This window comes from Carassius carassius, chromosome 7, assembly GCF_963082965.1.
Source record: "Carassius carassius chromosome 7, fCarCar2.1, whole genome shotgun sequence".
Classification (NCBI taxonomy): Eukaryota; Metazoa; Chordata; class Actinopteri; order Cypriniformes; family Cyprinidae; genus Carassius; species Carassius carassius.
Window position 1 is genome coordinate 34,863,685 of NC_081761.1, and position 21,237 is coordinate 34,884,921.

At 38.0% G+C, this 21,237-nt stretch overlaps 2 protein-coding genes across 2 annotated transcripts; both read left to right on the top strand.

The window, feature by feature from the left end:
• Positions 1-908: 908 nt before the first annotated feature.
• On the top strand, positions 909-13,225 carry nup133 (nucleoporin 133). The gene is made up of 26 exons (XM_059554753.1): positions 909-1,018; positions 1,667-1,782; positions 2,065-2,168; positions 2,252-2,356; positions 2,435-2,566; positions 2,771-2,941; positions 3,016-3,171; positions 4,519-4,589; positions 4,679-4,826; positions 4,903-5,053; positions 5,136-5,293; positions 6,137-6,228; positions 6,319-6,476; positions 7,365-7,459; positions 7,548-7,772; positions 7,871-7,990; positions 8,924-9,023; positions 10,545-10,796; positions 10,908-11,041; positions 11,392-11,550; positions 11,679-11,814; positions 12,127-12,245; positions 12,328-12,408; positions 12,491-12,564; positions 12,651-12,739; positions 12,958-13,225. The coding sequence occupies exons 1-26, from the start codon at positions 909-911 to the stop codon at positions 13,092-13,094; spliced, it is 3,393 nt and encodes a 1,130-aa protein (XP_059410736.1). The 3' UTR covers positions 13,095-13,225.
• Positions 13,226-15,908: 2,683 nt separating this feature from the next.
• On the top strand, positions 15,909-20,040 carry acta1a (actin alpha 1, skeletal muscle a). Its single transcript, XM_059554761.1, has 7 exons — positions 15,909-16,042; positions 17,341-17,480; positions 17,576-17,900; positions 18,209-18,370; positions 18,459-18,650; positions 18,750-18,931; positions 19,558-20,040. Exons 2-7 carry the CDS (start codon positions 17,352-17,354, stop codon positions 19,699-19,701), a joined length of 1,134 nt encoding a protein of 377 aa, XP_059410744.1. The 5' UTR covers positions 15,909-16,042; positions 17,341-17,351; the 3' UTR covers positions 19,702-20,040.
• Positions 20,041-21,237: the final 1,197 nt, after the last annotated feature.

Consider the following 21,237-nt stretch of genomic DNA (forward strand, 5'->3'; position numbering starts at 1 on the left):
TACTAAAATATGCATGTATAAAATAAACAAAAACATAAATAAAAGTAAAATTTAGATATTAAATAAAAAGAAAAATAATATAGTAAGTGTAATTTTCATTATGTATTATTAAATATTTTTAAATGTATTCTTTTTTATTATTTAAAGTCAGTGGAGACTATAAGTGAAGATTGTTTTTTTTTTTTTTGATGTAGTTTAAGGTATAGAAAAAAAGGAGAAATTATTCTTAATTTAATATTGAGCTGGGTACATTTTGATGAAGACACGATTGATTTATTATGCATTTTTCAATGTTAATGCAGTATAAATAGCTTGGAGTGAAACTACATTTTCCAATAAACTACTGAGAAAAACAGCCACCAATCCTTTTCTTTTTGAGCGTTCTGCATATAAAATGGAGAGATTCCAGTTAAATCAAGAGTTAAGATGGCTGGGAGTTGATAATATCTCTCTAAAAGTATTTTAGGAAACGGGTCAAGGCAATCAAGAGTGCATGCAATATTATTTAAATACCTGAAAACACAGGAATGATGGATCTCTCTCTCTCTCTCCTCTTTTTCATTTTCTTCCAAATCTATGCGCACTCCACACTTCTGATCAATAGGTGACGGTAATGCACCTTTTTATAGTCTTGTCAAACCGCCATAAACCACAAAAGACGAAGAAGCCTAACTGGTGTGGTATTCAAACACTTGTTCTGTAACACTGATCCAGAATCAGTTTAATCGCTTAAAACACTATCCATTCACTGTTAGGAAACTTCGAAAGCTGTTTCGGGATCAGCGGCATAAGCGCATGCGCATTCGAATGACGCGCATAGTGTGCGCCTGACGGGAATGAGCGCGCGGTAAAAGGTTTCCGAAGTCTCCATGCGCTTCTGTCTCTTGTAAACAGTCCGCCGCGACAGTATGTTCAGTCCCCGCGGCACACCGAGCTCGGGCCGCAGACAGACGCCCAGGACCGGCGCTCGGAAGAGCGGGCTGCTGTTCTCTCCACGCCGCTCCGCTGTCACAGCAAGGTACAGCACAGTTACTGTTAATACTGTGCTTTTAAAACATGCACCACTCTTTTTTTTTTTTTGGTGTATCAGATAACCTAAAATCTATTTAAAATCTGATAAACAAGAAAGCTGTTAAATTTATTAATGTGAGCATTTCCATATTTTTATGTAATTGTTTTTCCATTGTATTTTTTTTCTTTGTGTTCACCCCCTGACTACTGTAAAATGTTTTATTTGAGTGATTTAATAATAATCATAAAATAAAATAATAAATATCATGGTACATAAATATGATAATTATTCACTTCTTCAGTGCCATGTTACATATCCGTACAATCTGATAAAATTACAGTATTTTTGTGAAGTTTTTATATTTTTTTTACAGTTAATAAATATATATTTTTAATTACATGTAATATATTTGTATTCATTCATTTCTTTCTTTATATTTAATATATTTTGTTAATTGTAAAATAATTATTAATTATAAAAAATGAAGTAAAATGTTTCATTTTCGTATCATTGTCTCTGAATTTCTCTGAAAAACTTTTCTTGTCTTTAACACAAATCTTTTTTAGCCATTTTTTGTTGTTGTAAAAAACATAAAAACTAAATATAACCAATATCAGCTCACTTTATTATTTTAAACTGATTTATGTATCTCAGATCCACTCCCACTCGGGTTCAGAGTCGTGCAGTCGTCGACTCGTATCATTTTGACATCCAGACCTTCGGATCATCTCTGCCAGTCAAAGTCATGGAGGCGCTGACCACGGCCGACGGTAAAGATTGGGGTCTTTAACTTTAAAAGAGGCTGTGTTTTAAATCCTAGTGAGCTGTCTACCTAGGTGACATTTGTAGGCGTCATTAATGCATTCAAACAAGTGATGAGAGCATTCAAGCTTCAAAACCTCTGTGAATCATTAGGAATGTGTATCAAACTGCCAAAGTCCTTTGATTGCAATAAGCAAAAAAAAAAAAATAGATATATTAGAATAGAGAGTGCTGGAGTTAGAGGTTAGTCTGTGGATAGACTGGTGTGAAGGTTTCTGTGTCTCTTGCAGTGGATGATCAGATCTCTGTGAAGGTGGAGGCGTCCAGCTGGGCCTGGATGGTTTGCGGAGAACGGCTGATCATCTGGAAAGTGTCTCAGACGTCTGTGGCAAAGGTCAGAAAGTGGCACGTTTGCTCTGAGCTGAATTTGCTGGCGTAGTTTGCCGTACAAACATCATGCTCTTGCTGTCATTGCAGCTGTCGGTGTGTAAAGACCTCCAGCTGCCCTCCAGTGAGTTTGCATACAGCGCTGATCTCATCTCCATCACTTCCTCCAGTCCTCTCGATTCTGCACCCACTCAGGTGAGGTCATAGGTCTCTGAACATTACTATCAGTGCAGGTTTTTGATGCAGACATGAATGCATATGTGTTTTTCACAGGCTATCAGTGCATTGGCCGTGTCCCCAGACGGTTTGGCTCGGTTTTGGCCCAGTCTGGCTCACGACGGGACTTACACGGAGACGTCTCTGGATCTGGGCGGACATGTGTGCAACTACGTCACTGCAGTAAAGGTGTGGAATCAGGCAGAACGAGGAGTGCGGAAACTTTTATTTTCATATCTCTTCTAGGGCTGCACAATAATTCAGCATCCACATATATGTATATGTATATAAAAGGCTATATATATATATACATATATGTAGCTATAATGGAATTTTACCCGATCAACCAAAATTGCCTCTTCTTCCATGAGCAGTTTTCTCTTGCTATTTCAGGGCGGGAGCTTCATCGTGTCATCGTACCGCGGTCACCTGCTCCGGCTCGCTCCGGACTCCTCTGGTAAACTGCACCAGAGACCGGTTCAGCAGGGTCAGGGGATGCTGTCCGGCATTGGACGCAGGGTTTCCAGCCTGTTCGGCATCCGCGGCCAGCCGGCCGACCTCACGGTCAGTACTGTGTGATGTTTAGAGGTGGAAGCAGATCTTGTGTTCAGACTCTGACGGGACGTCTGGCTCCTCAGGTGTTCAGTGTGCTGTGGGTGAAGGAGACCGGCTGTCTGTACTCGCTCGGCTCGTCTGGACTCAGTAAATGGGAGGTGGATGAGAACAGTGAGACGCAGGTGTTGAGCTGGAGCACCAGTCAGATCATCACAGACAGCATCACCGATGCCATCTGGGTCAGAAACCTAATTCTAGCATTAACATCCTCTTATGAACATTCAGGTCATGGCATAGAACCAGAGCAGATTGCTTAAAGGGGTCAGTGTTTTCTTTCCACAAAAATTTTGATAATCAGAAATGTTTCTTGAGCATCAAATCAGTATATTAAAATGATTTCTGAAGGATCATGTGACACTGAAGGCTGGAGAAATTATGCTGAAAATTCAGCTTTGATTGCTAGGGGGAAAAATACATTTTAAAATATAATCTTACAGAAAACAGTTATTTTAAATTGTATCTAATATTTCACAGTATTACAGTTTTTGTCAAATAAATGTAGCCTTGTTTAGCAGAAGAGAGCTTTTATTTGTTTTTTAACACTTAAAATATGAATTATTCCAAACATTTGACTGGTAGTATAATGGTAAAGTTTTTGTGGAAAAAAAACGGTTCTGTTTGTTTTCTAACATTTTCTACCCATTTTCTGACTTTTAGAAATATTTTTTGCTGTTGTGCCCCAAATGCCTGATTTGCATGTGAAACGAGCAACACCGCTTTTATATTTTTATACTTTATTTCAGTGCTAAAAAATGTTTTGTTTTATTTTATTTAATCTCTTATTATCACCAGGGCTGCATTAATTTGATCAAAAATACAGTAAAAAAACAAAAAAAAATTACTGTATTTTTCGGACTGTAAGTCTCACCTGAGTATAAGTCGCATCAGTCCAAAAATAGGCCATGATGAGGAAAAAAACATATATAAGTCGCACTGGACTATAAGTCGCATTTATTTAGAGCCAAGAACCAAGAGAAAACATTACCGTCTCCAGCCGCGAGAGGGCGCTCTATGTCTTCAGTGTAGACTACAGGAGCACTGAGCAGCATAGAGCGCCCTCTCGCGGCTGTAGATGGTAATGTTTTCTCTTGGTTAATTTCTCTCGGTTCATGTTAAATTAATTTTGATAAATAAGTCGCACCTGACTGTAAGTCGCAGGACCAGCCAAACTATGAAAAAAAGTGTGACTTATAGTCCGGAAAATACGGGGTATTTGGATTTCAGCTATGCATATATAAATAAAATCATTTTCATAAATTACTCTAATATGCTGATTTGCTACTAATGAAACTTTTCTGATTATTATCAGTGTTGAAAACAAATAATATTTTTGTGGAAACTATAATGCATTATTATTTTCAAGATTTTTTAAACCGATTGAAAATCATTTGTTACACAAATGTCTTCACTGGCACTTTGGACCAATTGAATGCTCTGTTAAATATAAAATATATTAATTTATTTCAGTTTCTTAATATGTGATATATAGATGTGTGCATCTGTAATATCTTTTGCTTGTCTTATAGGACTCAGAAAGTAACTACTCTGAGATCAAGAAAGGAGTGAATGTCTCTTATCTGGACATGCAGTACAGCAAGTGAGTAATGATCAGATGAATGTGTAATGCACAGACAGTAGATGCAGGATGGGCAGTGTTGTGCAGTGACGTGTTGTGTGTCTCTTCAGAGCAGGGCTGGTGGTGTTGGCAGCAGCGTGGCATCCGGGAGACACTCCATGCGTGGCATATTTCTGCCTGGTCACTCTTGCAGAAAGCACAGCGCCGTCCCCAGACCTGCTCACTGTGGAGGTCACCAAATACAACCCGCCCTTCCAGGTACAGCGTTCAAATGTTCAGAGTCTTTAGGCTGAGCGTCCTGGATTGTGAACTGAGCTCTGGTTTTGTGCGTCAGAGTGAGGAGGAGCTGCAGAAGACGCATGTGGTGTTGCCCGATCCGTCGAGTCCTGCTGCGTTCCTCTATAACGAGGAGCTGGTGTTCGCCTGCAGCACTGGAGCTGGACGTGGAGGACTCGTCGAGGAGAAGGTCTCCTTCAGCTCTCCAGGTGCAGCCCTCGGACTGAAGGCAGATGTACGAGCTGCTCTTCCTCCTGGAGTTCCTCTCAGTTGTTTTTGTCTGTTGTGCAGGGGACCGTATCCGAGGCGGTGGGGTGTGTGCCGGTCTGCCGGTCTTCTTCTCTCAGAACAGCGGGCTGGTTGCTGTTTTAGCGAGAGAAAGTGCTTCCCTGCTGCCTGAGACCATGGAGGACTCGCTCTGCACCTCAGTGGCTGGACCTGGACCTGAGGTCTGGACCCAGTTCACTTAAAGGAGGCCTAATAATATTTTATACACGTCATTTGAATTATATATATATATATATATATATATATATATATATATATATATATATATATATATATATATTTACATTGTATGATGTTTGTTCAAGTAGCTAGAAATCTGAAAATATTTTTCGTCTCTCTCCAGGGAACTCCATTATAATATAAAACATTATAAATAAAAATATATACAATTACATTTTGAATTTAGAAATCGGGATTTATTTTTTATAATCAGGACACCTTATTAAAATTTATAATGTTATAGTTTTAAAAATATAAATATTATTTAAAAAAGCATTTTTAATTATTTGGCAGTTTTTTGTGATTCATGAACTAGTATCTGGCAGAAATATATAATTTATTCGTATATAGAAATGTATAATGTGACTTGAAATACTGATATTTTTTTTATTCATGGCACTTCGTTATACATTTAAATGTTGTAAATGTAAAGATTTATTATATTTAAATATTTTATGAATTTTGTGCATTCGTGAACTAGTTTCTTGTAAATTATATGTAATTTATGTGTATGTAGAAGTTACTAATTTAATTTAAGTAACTAAATCAGTTTTATTTTTCAGGGCACTCGGATATATAAAATATATGTAAAATATCAATTGAAAGTATTTATTATTTTTGAAGTATTGTATTTAATTATTTATGAACTAGTCTCTACTAAAAATATATATTTTCAATAAATAAAAATACATTGAAAAATGTCATTTAAAAGGATATATGTAATTTATATGCATGTTTGTTTACATTTCTAATGTTTTTATTTATTTAAGGAAGTATCTTTTCAGGGTACCCCATTAGAGACACCACCTAAAATGGACACGGTGGCCCAGGAGGACCGAACTAAGCTGCTGAAGCAAGCGTTCCTGCAGTTCTGCCGGTGAGCTTCCTTCTCTTGTGTTTGTGACGGTTGAGTCAGGGCCTGACTGGCGCTCACAGACGCTCTGCTCTGCTCTGCTCTGCTCTGTAGTCATGATCCGGTAGGAGCTCAGAGGATGGTGGACGAGCTCTTCCCCAGCGACGGAGAGCGAGGTGCAGAGCTGGATGCTGTCGTGACCCAGATTGACCTGGATCTGGTGGACGACTTCCCTGCATGTGACCCACGCTGGGCCGAGTCTGTCCCTGACGGTGAGGAAACCTCTCATTCGGCCCCATAAACAACAACTTCACCAAATTATAACTGCAGATAATATAGAAAATCTTCTGGCCATAAAAACTTCTTGCCAACCATGAAAGTGTTTTTTCTTTTTTATTAAGTATTTTATTAACTAATCTTAATTAATAAATCATGTTTATATTTATGTAATTAATACATTATATTTACACACAAATCAGTTGTTTTCCATAATTTATATGTATTATTACATATTAAGTATTTAATATAAATCATTAAAATATTATTCATCTTAAAAAAGCAATGCATTTAATAAATACTATTGCTTTTTTTTCTTTTTCTTTTTTTTTGTAGAATAATAACTTTAAAATTATTTAGTTTTTTTTTATGAATATATGAGCCAGCTGTGTCACTTTTTTTTTTTTTCGTTTATTGTGGACAATATTCCACATGTGACCCTGGACCACAAAACCAGCCTTATGTCGCTGGGTTATATTTGTAGAAATAGCCAAAAATATATTGTATGGGTCAAAATGATTGATTTTTCTTTCATGCAATAAATCATTAGGATATTAAGTAAAGATGATGTTCCATGAAGATATTTCGTAAATCTTCTACCATTAGTATATAAAAACTAAATTTTTGTTTAGTAACATGCATTGCTAAGAACTTCATTTGGACAACTTAAAGGTGATTTTCAAATAGTTGTATCTCGGACAAATATTGTCCAATCCTAACAAACCATACATCAATGGAAAGCTGATTTATTCATAAATTAACCCTTATGACTGGTTTTGTGGTCCAGGCACACATATGTGTTATCAAACAAAAAGAGAGAGATGGTAAATCCAGAGGTAAAGGTTGTTAATTGTGGATTTGTACATGTGTGTTTTGTCCTGTAGAGGGCGCTGGATTTACACTGACGTCACTGATCCTGCTGCATCAGTTGGAGGATAAGATGAAAGCTCACCGCTGCCTCATGGACTTCCTGCTTCAGGTTCCTCATCAGAGACACAAGCTATGAGACACTCTTTCATCCTCCTCACAGTCTTTAGCAATGCCTTTTCTTTCCTTCTGCTCTACAGACAGGTCTTCTAGACCGCCTCACTTCCACAGCGGTGCGCATGTCCCCGATGGCCACGCGACTCTTGCTATGTGAACATGCGGAGAAGCTCTCAGCTGCCATCGTGCTGAAGAACCATCATGCCAAGCATCCAGAGCTGGTGAACACGGCCATCCTGTCAGCCCTGAAGAAGAGCGACACCGACATACCGTCCAACCTCACGCCTGCGGACGTGTTCTTCAGAGAGGTGCAAGACTATACATACATACATATATATATATATATATATGTATGTGTGTGAATATATGTATTTTTCTCTGCTTCATCTCATGTTTGTGTCTCCAGGTGTCTCGGATCTCCTCCATCTTTGAGTGTCTGTTGGATGAGGAGGAAAAAGCTTTAAAAGAGCATTCGGATGCCTCCAGGTGGGCCGAGGTGGTGCTCAACGTCAATGACATTGTCAAGGTGCACAGCAGTCTTTCTTAATTATTAATTCCTGCATTCAGATAATCTTGAATCAGTGGGCCAGGTTGAACATATCTAGGTACTTATCATTTGTATCCCATAAAGAGAGAGAATTGTTGTGAAATATACAGTTCTTGTTAAAAGTTTGGAAACATTATGATTTATAAAAGGTTTCTGAAGAAAGTCTCTTCTGCTCACCAAGGCTGCATTTATGTGCTCAAAAATACATTAAAAGCAGTGATATTGTGAAATAATATTACAATTCAAAATAACTGTTTTCTATTGTAATATATTGTAAGATGCCATTTATTTCTGTGATGCACAGCTGTATTTTCAGCATTACTTCAGTCTTCAGTGTCACATGATCCTTCAGAAATCATTTTTGAAAAAAATGACAGTAAAGACGTATAATGTTGCACAAGAACAAAGTACTACTAAATAACTAAATAAATAAATCATTAAATTTTCTTTCCACATAAAATATTAAGCAGCAGTGTTTTTTTTTACACTGATAATTTATTTAATATAAAATTACTTTTTAAAATGTTTTAATAATTTTAGAATTTGTAAAGCAAATTAAAAATAGTTTTTCCTACAAAGCTTAAATATGCTTATGTTTTTTAATTTTTGTTAAAATCTATTGAAGTACTTTAATATGATATGAATATAAGAAAACCAATGTTAAATGCATTACATCAATATCTTAGATGCATCCTAATTTTGACCGACTCAAAAACACATTTTGTAAAATATTTTTTCAGTGTCCACCGTGCAGCCCACAAGATGAAAGAATAAAAGCTTGACATCCTTACGGCTAATATATATAGACTTAAAGCCACAAATCCTCAATTTTAAATCTAAATAATATTGTACACATCATCTTCCTGGTCTCTGAGTTTGAAAGATGAATAATCATCATGTTTTGTGTTGAAGGATATGCTTCAAGCAGCAGCACAATACCGAGAGACCAAAGCATCTCTGTACAGAGCACCAGAGAACTGCAGCCCGGAGCCAGAGTACATCCCATGGACAGGTAAACACACCTTTCGGCACTTCCTGTTTAGTTTCTGACCCTCACAGCACTATAAACTAGGGATGTAATGATTTTAATTTCATCTTGCCTATGAACGAGGCATATTAAAGTAGTGTTCATAAGCGGTAACCCAGGAAACACTATCATTGCTGTTCATAAGCGCCACCTGCTGGCAGAGAGTGAACCTGCATCTCCTTCAGCTCGTCTGCTCTTGGTTTTTTTGTAGTATAGTTTCACAAAACTAACGTCAGATCATTCTGTTTTTGCTTCAGATTTTGAAATTATAGTGTAATTTAGATTAAATCGTGTTCATGCTGCATGTATCTGCAGCATCTTTATTTGGATCATGATCAAAATGCAGTGGTTGCCTCTAATTGTAAATGGAAAGAGCACAGACAAAGCCTCAGTTTGCTCATCTTAAGAGATTTCTTTTATGTGTGTAACTTGTTTGATTTGGGGTTTGTTTTAAAATTTCAGTTTAGTTTTGTTATATGTGAAATAAACAGAAATAAATAGAAACGTGCAGCAATAGCCTAATAAAAGGAAACATTTTCATTTACTGTATGATGTCTAAGATCTCATTTTGTTATAAAAAATTGTGAATCGAATCATGATTTGTGTATCATTGCATCTAGGGATACGCCGGTATAAAATTTTCCTGATGTGATTAATTGCTCATACTTTTATCACGGTATACGGTATTAACACGGTATTGAAATTTATTTTTAAAAAAGTGGTCATAATACAGTATAACGTTAAATAACTTATTATAACAAAAATAACTTAACATTTAAATACAATAAAGCAATACAGGAAAATATATAAAGTTAAAAGTTTTACACAGATTAGAGTGCAAAAGAACTATAAAGACCAATAGGTTTCACTTTACAATAAGACCTCATTGGTTAACCGTAGTTAATGCGTTAACATTCACAATGAGCAATAGCTACATTTGCTACAGAAGTTATTTTAATTCATTAACTCTAACTCTTAATTCATGTTAGCTCATTAAATAACACACTTAAAAAATATTTAAGTATTTGGCTGTGATTAACACCATAGCAAGTCCACAAATTTGAATGGCTATTTAAATACGTTTTAGAAAGTAGTGCAGCTGCTTTATTTATGGGGTTTCCAGAGTAAAGGCTGCTATTTTTCTGCAGTTTAGCGCCATCTGCTGTCAGAGAGTGAATGTGCTTTCATTCAGTGCGTCTCTCAGGTGTTCTTCATGCGTGCTTGTTTACATCAGAGCGCACAGAGTCTTTCAAGCAGCATACAGCAGTGTTGTGCATTTTGACCAGTTGATGGGAGTAGTATTCTTAAAATACATTCCAAATTCGGAATAATTTGTAATATATAATTATTCACGGTATTTAGAAGTGTCCATGATAACAATATCGTGCATATTAATTATCGTGATGTATCGCATTACCGAATGCCGGCACATGTCTAGTTGAATCCCTACTGTAAACACAAGAGCAGCTCTCCATCAGTATGAGGGTCATGATCTGTTCCTCTCAGCCTCAGGAGGAGCGGGTGGAGTCCGGACCGTCGTCACGCGGCAGCACGAGCTGATCCTGCACGCGGCGTATCCTCACGCAGACGTGGAGCTGCGGGCCGTGCTGAGCGAGCAGCTGGTGGCACTGTTGGACTCTCTGTTGAGCGGTTATGTGGCTCAGCTGACGTCTCTCCGCCGTTCGGGACAACAGGAGCGCTACGTCACGCTGGAGAACGAGTACACACAGAAACGCTCGGAGCTGCTCGCGCCTCTCTGTGAGCTTACATTGGTGTTTTGTGTCTCATCCTGTCTGTGTGGCCAGAATAAGCTGCAAATCGGAGCAGATCATGTGCTTAATATATTTGTGTTGTCTGTGATTGTGGCAGTGGAGTTGGGTCAGCATCAGTGGGTTGCAGCGCTGGCGGAGAAATACTGTGACTTTGACATATTGGTGCAGTTGTGTGAGCGGACGGATAACCAGGGTCGACTACAGCAGTACATGGTCAAATACGCTGATCAGGTAACAAACAAACAGGCCTTTCCACACTCAGTGCTAAAAGACGAAATAAATATATCAGATGTGATGACGTGCTGGAATAAAATAACAAATTCCTATGGATCCCGAACTTTTAACCGCTACTATATTTTCAACAGATGCTTCTGGATAGTGTAGTTTGAAGGAGCTTTTAAATGGCTATTAGTTGTGAATATTGCAATATTTGTAGAACGGTCTTTTATTTAATTAAAGAGTATTGCACACAGACACTTTGAAATTCTTGCAATGCAGTTCTAAGAAAAATATACTGGAATCACAGTTGTTTACGGTTCCTGTGCCAAATGCATTTACTCAGCCCTCCCTGTTTCCTGTAGAACTTCGCTGACTTCCTGTTCCGCTGGTACATGGAGAAAGGCAAGCGAGGGAAGCTGCTGTCTCAGCCAATAGCAACGCACCATCAGCTGGCCAGCTTCCTGCAGGCTCACGATCACCTCAGCTGGCTGCATGACATACATGTGCAGGACTATCAGCGAGTAAGAGATTACAGGAATAAAATTAATTCATATTATATTTGTATTAGATGTTTTGTACACTAAAGTGCACACCACGAGGTTACTGACACTAGTGAAGTGTTATAAATGCTTTGTTTGCTTCACGACAGGCCCATCGTACCCTGTACAGTCAGGCCAACACAGAGACTCGATACTTCAGCAAGAAAAAGACCCTGCTGGCCCTCAGCAAACTCACAGCTCTGGCGTCAGACATGCCTGAAACTGTGCAGCACAGACAGCTCAACGGTCAGTCATGTGACTTCACATGTGTTCAGAAGCCACATTGACTCTTTCATATTGAGTTTTCTATTTGTCATATTGCAACAAGCATTTTTTTTAGTGTTAGTACATCGACAGAACTTGGAGCAAATGATGCATGTAGACAGAATAATGGGAGTTGATATTCAGTTTATCAGGCCTATGACTAACACACTGAGCTGTGGTGCTCATGCGGGCAACATGGGTTTGAATCGGACATTCCTTTCCCTCCCCTAGTAAACTATTATTTCTGATATATAATGGTTGTCATCTGGTGTTTCTCCATGTGTGTTGGTGCAGATATAGTGGAGCAGGAGAGGTTTCTGCTTCATCAGGAGACTCTTCCTAAACAGCTGCTGGATGAGAAGCAGCTGGACCCAGACAGCATGCCTTTACTAAGCCCTCGGAACCTCATCGAAGTGAGTAAACCACAAAAATACTGTGCTCGTGCACTTCCTTCTCATTTCTCTTACTTTATGCTTGTCTTTTCCTCGTCTCCAGCTGTACATCTGCAGCGAGAACCGTGGAGCCAACGAGTACGACTTTAAGAAAGCTCTCGATCTGCTGGAGTACTTGGAGGAGGTATCTGTCAATAATAGACTGTGGTAAAAACAAGTTACTTTTCTGAGCACACATGTTTCTGATGTGCATTCATCACCTGTAGGAGGACATGGTTGATATTGATGCCCTTAAACGAGAGATCTTCAGTAAAGCCTTGAAGAAAGACTGGAAGGAGAGGTGAACATCTCAAAACTCACTCCAAAGAGGTTGTTTTACTTGACTATAATTGGTCTTGGAATGACTGACTGATGGATTGGTTGCAGTTGGGCGTCGTCTGATGATAATGACGATCCTCTAGAAGCAGCCAGAGACAGCACTTTCGTCAGGATCCTACAGAAACTCATTCAGGAAGGTACAGTGACTCACTAATCACACACTCTCAGTTGTTTTGTAAACTTGTCTTGAGGTTTCAAAGTGGTTTAGGCTTATTTGAAACTTGCTTTTAGCAGATATTAAGTATACAATATAGCATCTTGCATCCAGAGCATTGGCAACCCAACTTTAGGAGATACAGTGATTGAATTGCTATGCAAAAGCTGCCTATACAGTCAGTGTGTTTTGTGGCCACAGGTGTGTCTCTGCAGTCGTATCTGCCTGACGTGAAGGATCTTCTTCAGCAAGACGAGCTGGAGAGTCTCAAATCAAAACCGTACTTTGAGTTCCTCCTGCGAGCCAACTATGAGCACTACCTGAAAGCTCATATATGACATTACTTCCTGTTTCTACTTACTGTTTCCTTTTTAATAATCCAACTTTGTTTTGTACTGGTTCATAAAAATAATAACTACATGCGATCCCACGCTTGAATTTTGTAAATAAACTGTATTTCTGTCATTGATGGCAGACAGTTCTTGATGGATTTCTTCTTCTGCGAGACTAAGATAGAAGGAATAACAAAGCCAAATAGTGCTCACCAAAAGGAGATGTTAGCTTGGGTTTTATGGTGTTTTCTTAAATATGGTGAACCCAAAATTATCTGGATTGTTAGGCCACACTCTAAGATGTCTGAACGTCATTGCATTAGATAACAAAATATCAAATTAAGCCAAATTTACTCTTCAAAGGTGACAGAAGTGCTTCTAAAAGTGGCATAAATGCATTTTATTCAGTAATTACAATGGTATGCTTTGCTACTAGGGGCTGAGGAGGGTCAGAGAAGGCAAAATAAGTGGATTCTATGCAAAATGGTCCTTATATTTAATTTTGAGCTGGCACAAAGTTGCATTAAAGTGACCGTTTTATAAAAGCACATGCACAAGACATTTCACAAAAAGATAATTTTGTGAAATAAAGCTCATTTGTGTTTGTCATTAATGGACTGTTCAGCTTCAACTACATGCATCACCAACACTAGTTTATCAAATTTTAAAACCATGCACAAATGGTTCAGAAAAGTTTTGGCTGCAGTTGCTTGCAGATGCCAGTTGGTTAGACATCTACACTCTTCAAAATAAAGGTAAAGTAAAGAACCTTTTTGTCCAAATGGTTCTATAAAGAACTTCTGAAGAAGCTCTCGGTTTCACAAAAGGTACTCTGGTGAAAGAAGGATCTTCAGACTATAAAATGGTAAGAAAGAGATGAATGGTTTTTGACTGAATGGTTCTTTGTGGAACAAAAAGCACCTTTATTTTGAAGAGTGTAATCTAGACATTCTTAAGTGTCCAAATTGGGCAAAGGCTTTATTTTTAGTCTTTTTGTTTTCTTTCACTCATCTGTCGCTCCCTCTCAGTCTTCCTCCTCTCTGTCCTCCAGCAGCTGCTGTGAGAAGAGCAGCTGAACTGATGGAGAAGCCCTGAGCTCCTAAAAATAGGGAAGAGAGGGTAAAATTAGTGGTGTCCGCATTAAATAAGCTGCACTTTACGGGGGTTCTCTGACACCCTATATGGGCTGGGAGCCTCTGCAATCCCTAAGGACACTATATAAACTGTCTGGAAGTAGAGGAGGAAATATGATGCTCACTTGTTTATGATGTGCCATTAGGCTTGGCACCAAACTTCACTGAGATGCCCATAGGTTCATGCTTGTCTAATGGTCATCCAATGACTGACTTATTTGATATACATCTCCAAATAAAAGAAGGTAAAACCTTATTATGATATCCTGTTCTCAGAAAGACAGAGAGGGTTGCTTAGTGTCTATTTTAGTAATATTTGTTTATTGGTGATACTTCTTTACCAAACTGCCAGCTGATGAATAAGCTGAAGAAAATACATTGCCATCTTTCTTTAGATGATGATAGTATATTTTAAGAGTGACTGCATTGTTTGGTTCTAAACATCAGGCTCAAGTAGTAGATTTTCTAAGCTTCACCTCCCCTTCATCCAGTTTCTGCTTCTGTGGCTTTCTATGTTAAAGAGAACACTTATCCCAATGCCACAGACTGACTAAATACCTCATTTATTTCAGAAATGCCATTATGTTGTTCAGTTCATGCACACAAAGCCACTTTTTGCCTGTGCAACTGATTTCAAAAACAGAAGCAATCCTCATTGGTTCTCCACATCCGATCAGAATATCTACCATAACCTGCATTACTTTTTCTCATTACTGCATTACTCTTTTAAACCTTTTAATATTAAAATCATTGTTTAGTTTAAATTGCCTTATTGTTTTATTATGCCGTATTGTAGCACTTTGAGATTTTTTTTTAAATGTAAAGTGCTTTATAAATAAAATTCATTATTATTATTATTATTTTCCAAACAAATGGCCCAATAATAATTTTGCTTGATTTAATACACTGCAAAAATTAACATTTTTAATCACTCCTGATTTCGCTGTCAATATTTAAAATAGTCTATAATATCTAAATGTGATCCTGGAGTAAAAAAACAAGTCTTAAGTAGCACGGATATATTTGTAGCAATAGCCAACAATACATTGTAAGGGTCAAAATTATAGATTTTTCTTTTATGCTAAAAAACATTACAATATTAAGTAGCTAAAATTAAGTTCCATGAAGATAATTTGTAAATTTCATCCTGTAAATTTATCAAAACTTAATTTATGATCAGTAATATGCATTGCTAAGGACTTTGTTTGGACAACTTTAAAGGCTTTTTCTCAGTATTTAGATTTTCAAATAGTTGTATCTCAGCCAAATATTTCCTATCCTAACAAACCATACATCAATATTAAGCTTTCAGATGATGTATAAATGTAAATTAAAAAAAAATTACCCCTCATGACTGGTTTTGTGGTCCAATGTACAACCACAGAAAAATAAGCTATCTACATTTATATATTTTGCAAATAATTTTATCTAAAGCATCTTGTATTATAGCTCGAACTGCATTCATTGACATTCTCAATTGAGCATTGGTAAAATGTAATGATGGGCGATTATAACCCACTACCATGCCCTTATATTGAGATCTAGTCCACAGACGCCCAGTGTTGGCCTCTGAGGGTGGCCCTGCGCCCTCCCGCTGTGGTTTGGGGTCTGGAGCGCCATATATGGAGCCCCTCCGCTCGACCCTCCGACACCCAAATATGGACGAGGATCGGGAAGAATTCCATCTGGATGCATGAACATTCCATGATGGCTGAAGAGCAGGAAAGCAGATGACGGGTGTATATAAGATGGTCCGTGCGCGTGTCATTGTGGAGCAGGATCCTCAGTTTGACGTGCGACTCTGAGCACAAACAGCCACAGGTAAGAAAACTATAAGAACAGAGCTTCAGGACTGGACACTTTACGATGACAGTGGAGGGATTTGATGCTATCATTTTACCGCGATTTCGCTTTTGACTTTACTAAAGTCGTAACTTTTTTATTTACTTAGGCTAGGCTTGTACTGATATCAAATACCCTTTTTTTCTGTATATATTAACTGTAGTCTACATTTATTTTTTTAACAAGTGATCTTTAACAATTAAAATCATCGGAGTGCATTTTCTTTTTTTTTGTTTGGCTATTTTTAATAAACCAGAAACCCGAAATTGTAAGCTAATTATGCTGTGGTACACAATTAATTTATCATATACGATCGTATTGGTGCAAATGGAAATACAAATCGTAAGCTTTTTGACAAAAAAAAAAACTTTTCATTCAGATTACGTTTTCTTATTAAGGAAATAGGTTATTACAAGTTACCCTATTTAAAATGTAATAAGTAGTGTAACTATTTCAGTTAGCCTGCTTTATTAATGTGACTGATTAGCCTACATTTGATTAGTTTTTCATTACTTTTCTGAATTTCTAATGTTTTCCAATTTTAATTATATTCTAACATGTAAATCAGACAGGGTTAGACTTTAAAAAAAAAATCCTTCATTATTTGAATTAAGATTAAAATAATTAAATTTTAAAGCACAGCCACCACAAAATAAGACTTTTTAAAGATCGTTCTGAGGTTAATACAGATTTAAACTCCTAGTTTAATAGCAATGATAGGCTACTGTTTTTGAAATCCAATCTTTGCATAGTTATGACACTAATAATGCCATCAGGGGAAAAAAAGTTAATCTAGAAAAATAAATAAAACAGTTATTAAAAAAACGTGTCCTATTCTGTGTCCGAAACTCCTGAAACATTGGTATCTCATATTTTAGAGCAATCAATGCAATTGTTTTTTTAATTTATATGTGGTTGTGTGTGAAAAAAAAAACAACAACAGATATAACCTTCTTGTAATTGTTAACATTTTCATAACTGTAATTTAATTACACATTTTTCTCAGTATCTGTAATTGATTACATTTTGTAATTAAATTGTCTTTTAGTTACATGCAGCTAGAAACTCCCCAACACTGTTAGTATGCAATAATTAAGCAGCACCTTATTGTATATGTTTAAGACTAATATTAATTAATACAGTTTCTCAATGTAAACTAAAAAAAATTTCAGATTGGTTTGAAAAATGCAGCAAATGTGGTTATGAGTTTGAGTGATAATGATGTTGTTGGGGTTGTAGTGTCCTCATTTACTTTTTCTCATTGACTTTATGTGTAGAACTCATCAAGATGTGTGATGACGACGAGACTACAGCTCTGGTGTGTGACAATGGCTCTGGCCTGGTGAAGGCTGGTTTTGCTGGTGATGACGCCCCCAGGGCTGTCTTCCCTTCCATCGTCGGCCGTCCACGTCACCAGGTACAGACATGGATTTAGATTTGTCATTAAGAGAATGATTGTATGGGCTCTCCTTGGGCTATTCTGATCGTGTTGTACTCAATGCTTCACTTCAGGGTGTGATGGTTGGTATGGGTCAGAAAGACTCCTACGTTGGAGACGAGGCTCAGAGTAAGAGAGGTATCCTGACCCTGAAGTACCCAATCGAGCACGGCATCATCACTAACTGGGATGACATGGAGAAGATCTGGCACCACACCTTCTACAACGAGCTCCGTGTGGCCCCCGAGGAGCACCCAACCCTGCTCACCGAGGCCCCTCTGAACCCCAAAGCCAACCGTGAGAAGATGACCCAGATCATGTTTGAGACCTTCAACGTCCCCGCCATGTACGTGGCCATCCAGGCCGTCCTGTCCCTGTACGCCTCTGGCCGTACCACCGGTAAGACAACGTGCTGTATCATTAGGATATTTAATAAAGATCATGTTCCATGAAGTTATTTTGTATAAATATATCAAATCTAAATTTTTGATTAGTAATAAGCATTGCTAAGAACTTCATTTGTATAAGTTCATTTCATTTAGATTTTTTTTTTTTTTTTTCTCAGATTCTAGATTTTCAAATAGTTGCATCTCGGCCAAATATTGTCCCATCCTAACAAACCATACATCAATGGAAAGCTTATTTATAAATCTCTATTTAAAAATAATGATTTCTGATACTGATATATTGTTCCCGGCTCTTGTTAGGTATTGTGCTGGACTCTGGTGATGGTGTGACCCACAATGTGCCCATCTATGAGGGCTACGCTCTTCCCCACGCCATCATGCGTCTGGACTTGGCTGGTCGCGATCTGACAGACTATCTGATGAAGATCCTGACCGAGCGTGGATACTCTTTCGTCACAACCGGTGTGTATGTGGTCACTTTTTACTGGGATAGTTCTAGCATGTGGGAAATGGACCAAACAAACAACTCTTGCTTTGTCGTCCACCACAGCTGAGCGTGAGATTGTCCGTGACATCAAGGAGAAGCTCTGCTACGTCGCACTGGACTTTGAGAACGAGATGGCCACCGCCGCCTCCTCATCCTCCCTCGAGAAGAGCTACGAGCTTCCCGACGGTCAGGTCATCACCATCGGTAACGAGCGTTTCCGTTGCCCCGAGACCATGTTCCAGCCTTCCTTCATTGGTATGTCTGAAAGCATTGAAAATGTTTTAAAATATTTAAAATTGTCTTACTTTTTAGTCATCCAACCGATTATATGCTCTCCTCTAAACAATTGCACAGGTATGGAGTCTGCCGGCATTCACGAAACTGCTTACAACAGCATCATGAAGTGCGATATTGACATCAGAAAAGACTTGTATGCCAACAACGTCCTGTCTGGTGGAACCACAATGTACCCTGGCATTGCTGACCGTATGCAGAAGGAGATCACAGCCCTGGCTCCCAGCACAATGAAGATCAAGGTAATAGAGCCTAGAGCAAAAAAACTCAAGGTTTGGCTGAGTTGGTTTTTCCATGTTGACTTTTTTATTTACTATTTTGTATTGTACTTAGGTCCACTTATAATGTTATCAAAAACATCTAATGACATAATTTAGAAGTAGTTATGTAACCATTTTCTGTCCTGTTTTTGACCCCCCCCCCCCTCTGCTATGATTGGCTAACACATTGACAGTCTACGTTCTTCACAGATGATCACAGATCATCTTTATCATTTAGTTTCTGCATAGACCTGAGTTTGATGCTCTTGTTAACATAACATGTGTGAATTGGTGGGCGGGGCTTTACAGGCAGCGATGTAGAAGCAGGCGTTGATCTTCCTCTGTGGAGGCAGTGCTTATTCACACTATTACACTAGAAAAGAGACCCATTCCACAAGCTGTTATTTTGGCAGACTGCCTTCAATTTGATCTGTTTTTAGACTAACAAGAAAGTTTTAAAGTTCTGAAATTCCCTGGATATTTTTATAGCACTATGACCTCTTATATGCCAAAAGAGCAAGATCATTCGGATTTCTCAGTTCATGACCCCTTTAATACCACAGACTAGTTTTCTGAGTAATATTTGATCTCTTCCTCCTCCTCTGTAGATCATCGCTCCCCCAGAGCGTAAGTACTCCGTCTGGATCGGCGGCTCCATCCTGGCTTCCCTGTCCACCTTCCAGCAGATGTGGATCACCAAGCAGGAATACGACGAAGCTGGCCCCAGCATCGTCCACCGCAAGTGCTTCTAAGCGGCTGGCTCATCATCCTATGTTCCTGCTCAGGAACCAAGCGACGGCGCATTACTCCTGTGGACAGCTTTTCTACAGTTGTTATCTATGCATTGACGTAGGAGCGAGCAGTGAAATCATAAACTGTGAAAATGTCAAGGGAGAGAAAAATACCAAGTGCTCTCATTGCACACAAATGTATTTATTACTGACTTCCATGGCTTGGTATTTTAGCGAATGCTGTTTGAAATTGAAGGACCCTGCTCCCTTAGATTCCACACGTTCCACTTTAAACCCGGTCCAGCTGATGACCAACACAAATCACACTTCAACAAATAAAACTGAAAATCTATTTTTAAACATGGTATTCGACGTCAATATTTCATTTCAGTATACAGTACACTAGGTTTCAGCCCACACTGAGACAGACTAAACAATATTAACCCAACCTCTCCGATGGTTTACAGATGATTAACACAACACAGAGTCTTGTTATGTCTGTAATCTGACAGATATAAACCATCTGGGCTGTTTAAGTGGGCTCTAATGGAGGATGAATGTGTATGGGACAATTAATGGATCACAGAAGCATTACTGAAAATCTTGCAGTTTATACTTTGTATAAAGGAATCATAATCTTTATTAGCTTATACAGTGGGTGTTATTATATATTAGCTTGAATACATTATATATACACACAAAGTACAGACCAAAAGTTTGGACACACCTTCTCATTCAAAGAGTTTTCTTTATTTTCATGACTATGAAATTTTAGTGGTTAATTTTCTTAAGGTTACCATACTGCCATAAAATGTTAGTTGTTGAAAGACGTCAGTCATTCGTGTTAACTTTTAACATGCACAGCACAGAGATCAAATTAATATGAGATTCAGCTGAAGGGCAGAAGATTGTACATCCCAAAGTATTCATACCTCATATTTTGTTTCATATTTGAGTTTGAGTTCAGACAAAGACCTTTTCTGTGCACGCGCTGATAAAGTTTCATCACTAGTAATGTATTATTATAACTTATTATTTTTTCAAATATATATATTAGGAAAACGCTTAAAGACAAACTAGTCCACCACAAATAATCAAATTATTCTATGCCCTGGAATAAAGTAGACGATTATAATCAAATTAGGATCAATTAAACGGTAGATTGGATTGTGCGTGCGTATTTGCTCATCAAGTCCTCAGGCAGGCCAAGTGATGTTGTGCGCATGCGCACTGTAAATCACCAAAGCTGTAATATCACCGAGCCTTGTTTTTCTAGTACGCAGCAGACGCTCAACAGTTATCGAGAGATGTATTCGGAATTCATAAGGATGTAAGAATAAAAATGTGCATCTTTATCCAACGTTAAAGCATAAAGAACGGAAAAGAAAGGAACTGGGTGAGTTTAACGCGATTACATTTATCCGAATAAGTGTTTATCTACATAATCTTACTCAGGGCTGGTGAAGACAGACCTGTCAACATAATCAAACGGGTTTCTTCAGCGAATAATATTCCAGTTTCTTAATAGCTATACATATGATTGCATCTTTATTTAAT

Excerpts from the sequence above, each read along its gene's own strand:
- nup133 (XM_059554753.1), top strand. The coding sequence starts at position 909 with ATGTTCAGTCCCCGCGGCACACCGAGCTCGGGCCGCAGACAGACGCCC. Across the intron at positions 7,773-7,870 it reads CGGACGTGTTCTTCAGAGAG|GTGTCTCGGATCTCCTCCAT; the intron begins GTGCAAGACTAT and ends TTGTGTCTCCAG. Across the intron at positions 12,409-12,490 it reads TGCTGGAGTACTTGGAGGAG|GAGGACATGGTTGATATTGA; the intron begins GTATCTGTCAAT and ends CATCACCTGTAG.
- acta1a (XM_059554761.1), top strand. The coding sequence starts at position 17,352 with ATGTGTGATGACGACGAGACTACAGCTCTGGTGTGTGACAATGGCTCT. Across the intron at positions 18,371-18,458 it reads ATACTCTTTCGTCACAACCG|CTGAGCGTGAGATTGTCCGT; the intron begins GTGTGTATGTGG and ends CGTCCACCACAG. Across the intron at positions 18,932-19,557 it reads CCAGCACAATGAAGATCAAG|ATCATCGCTCCCCCAGAGCG; the intron begins GTAATAGAGCCT and ends CCTCCTCTGTAG.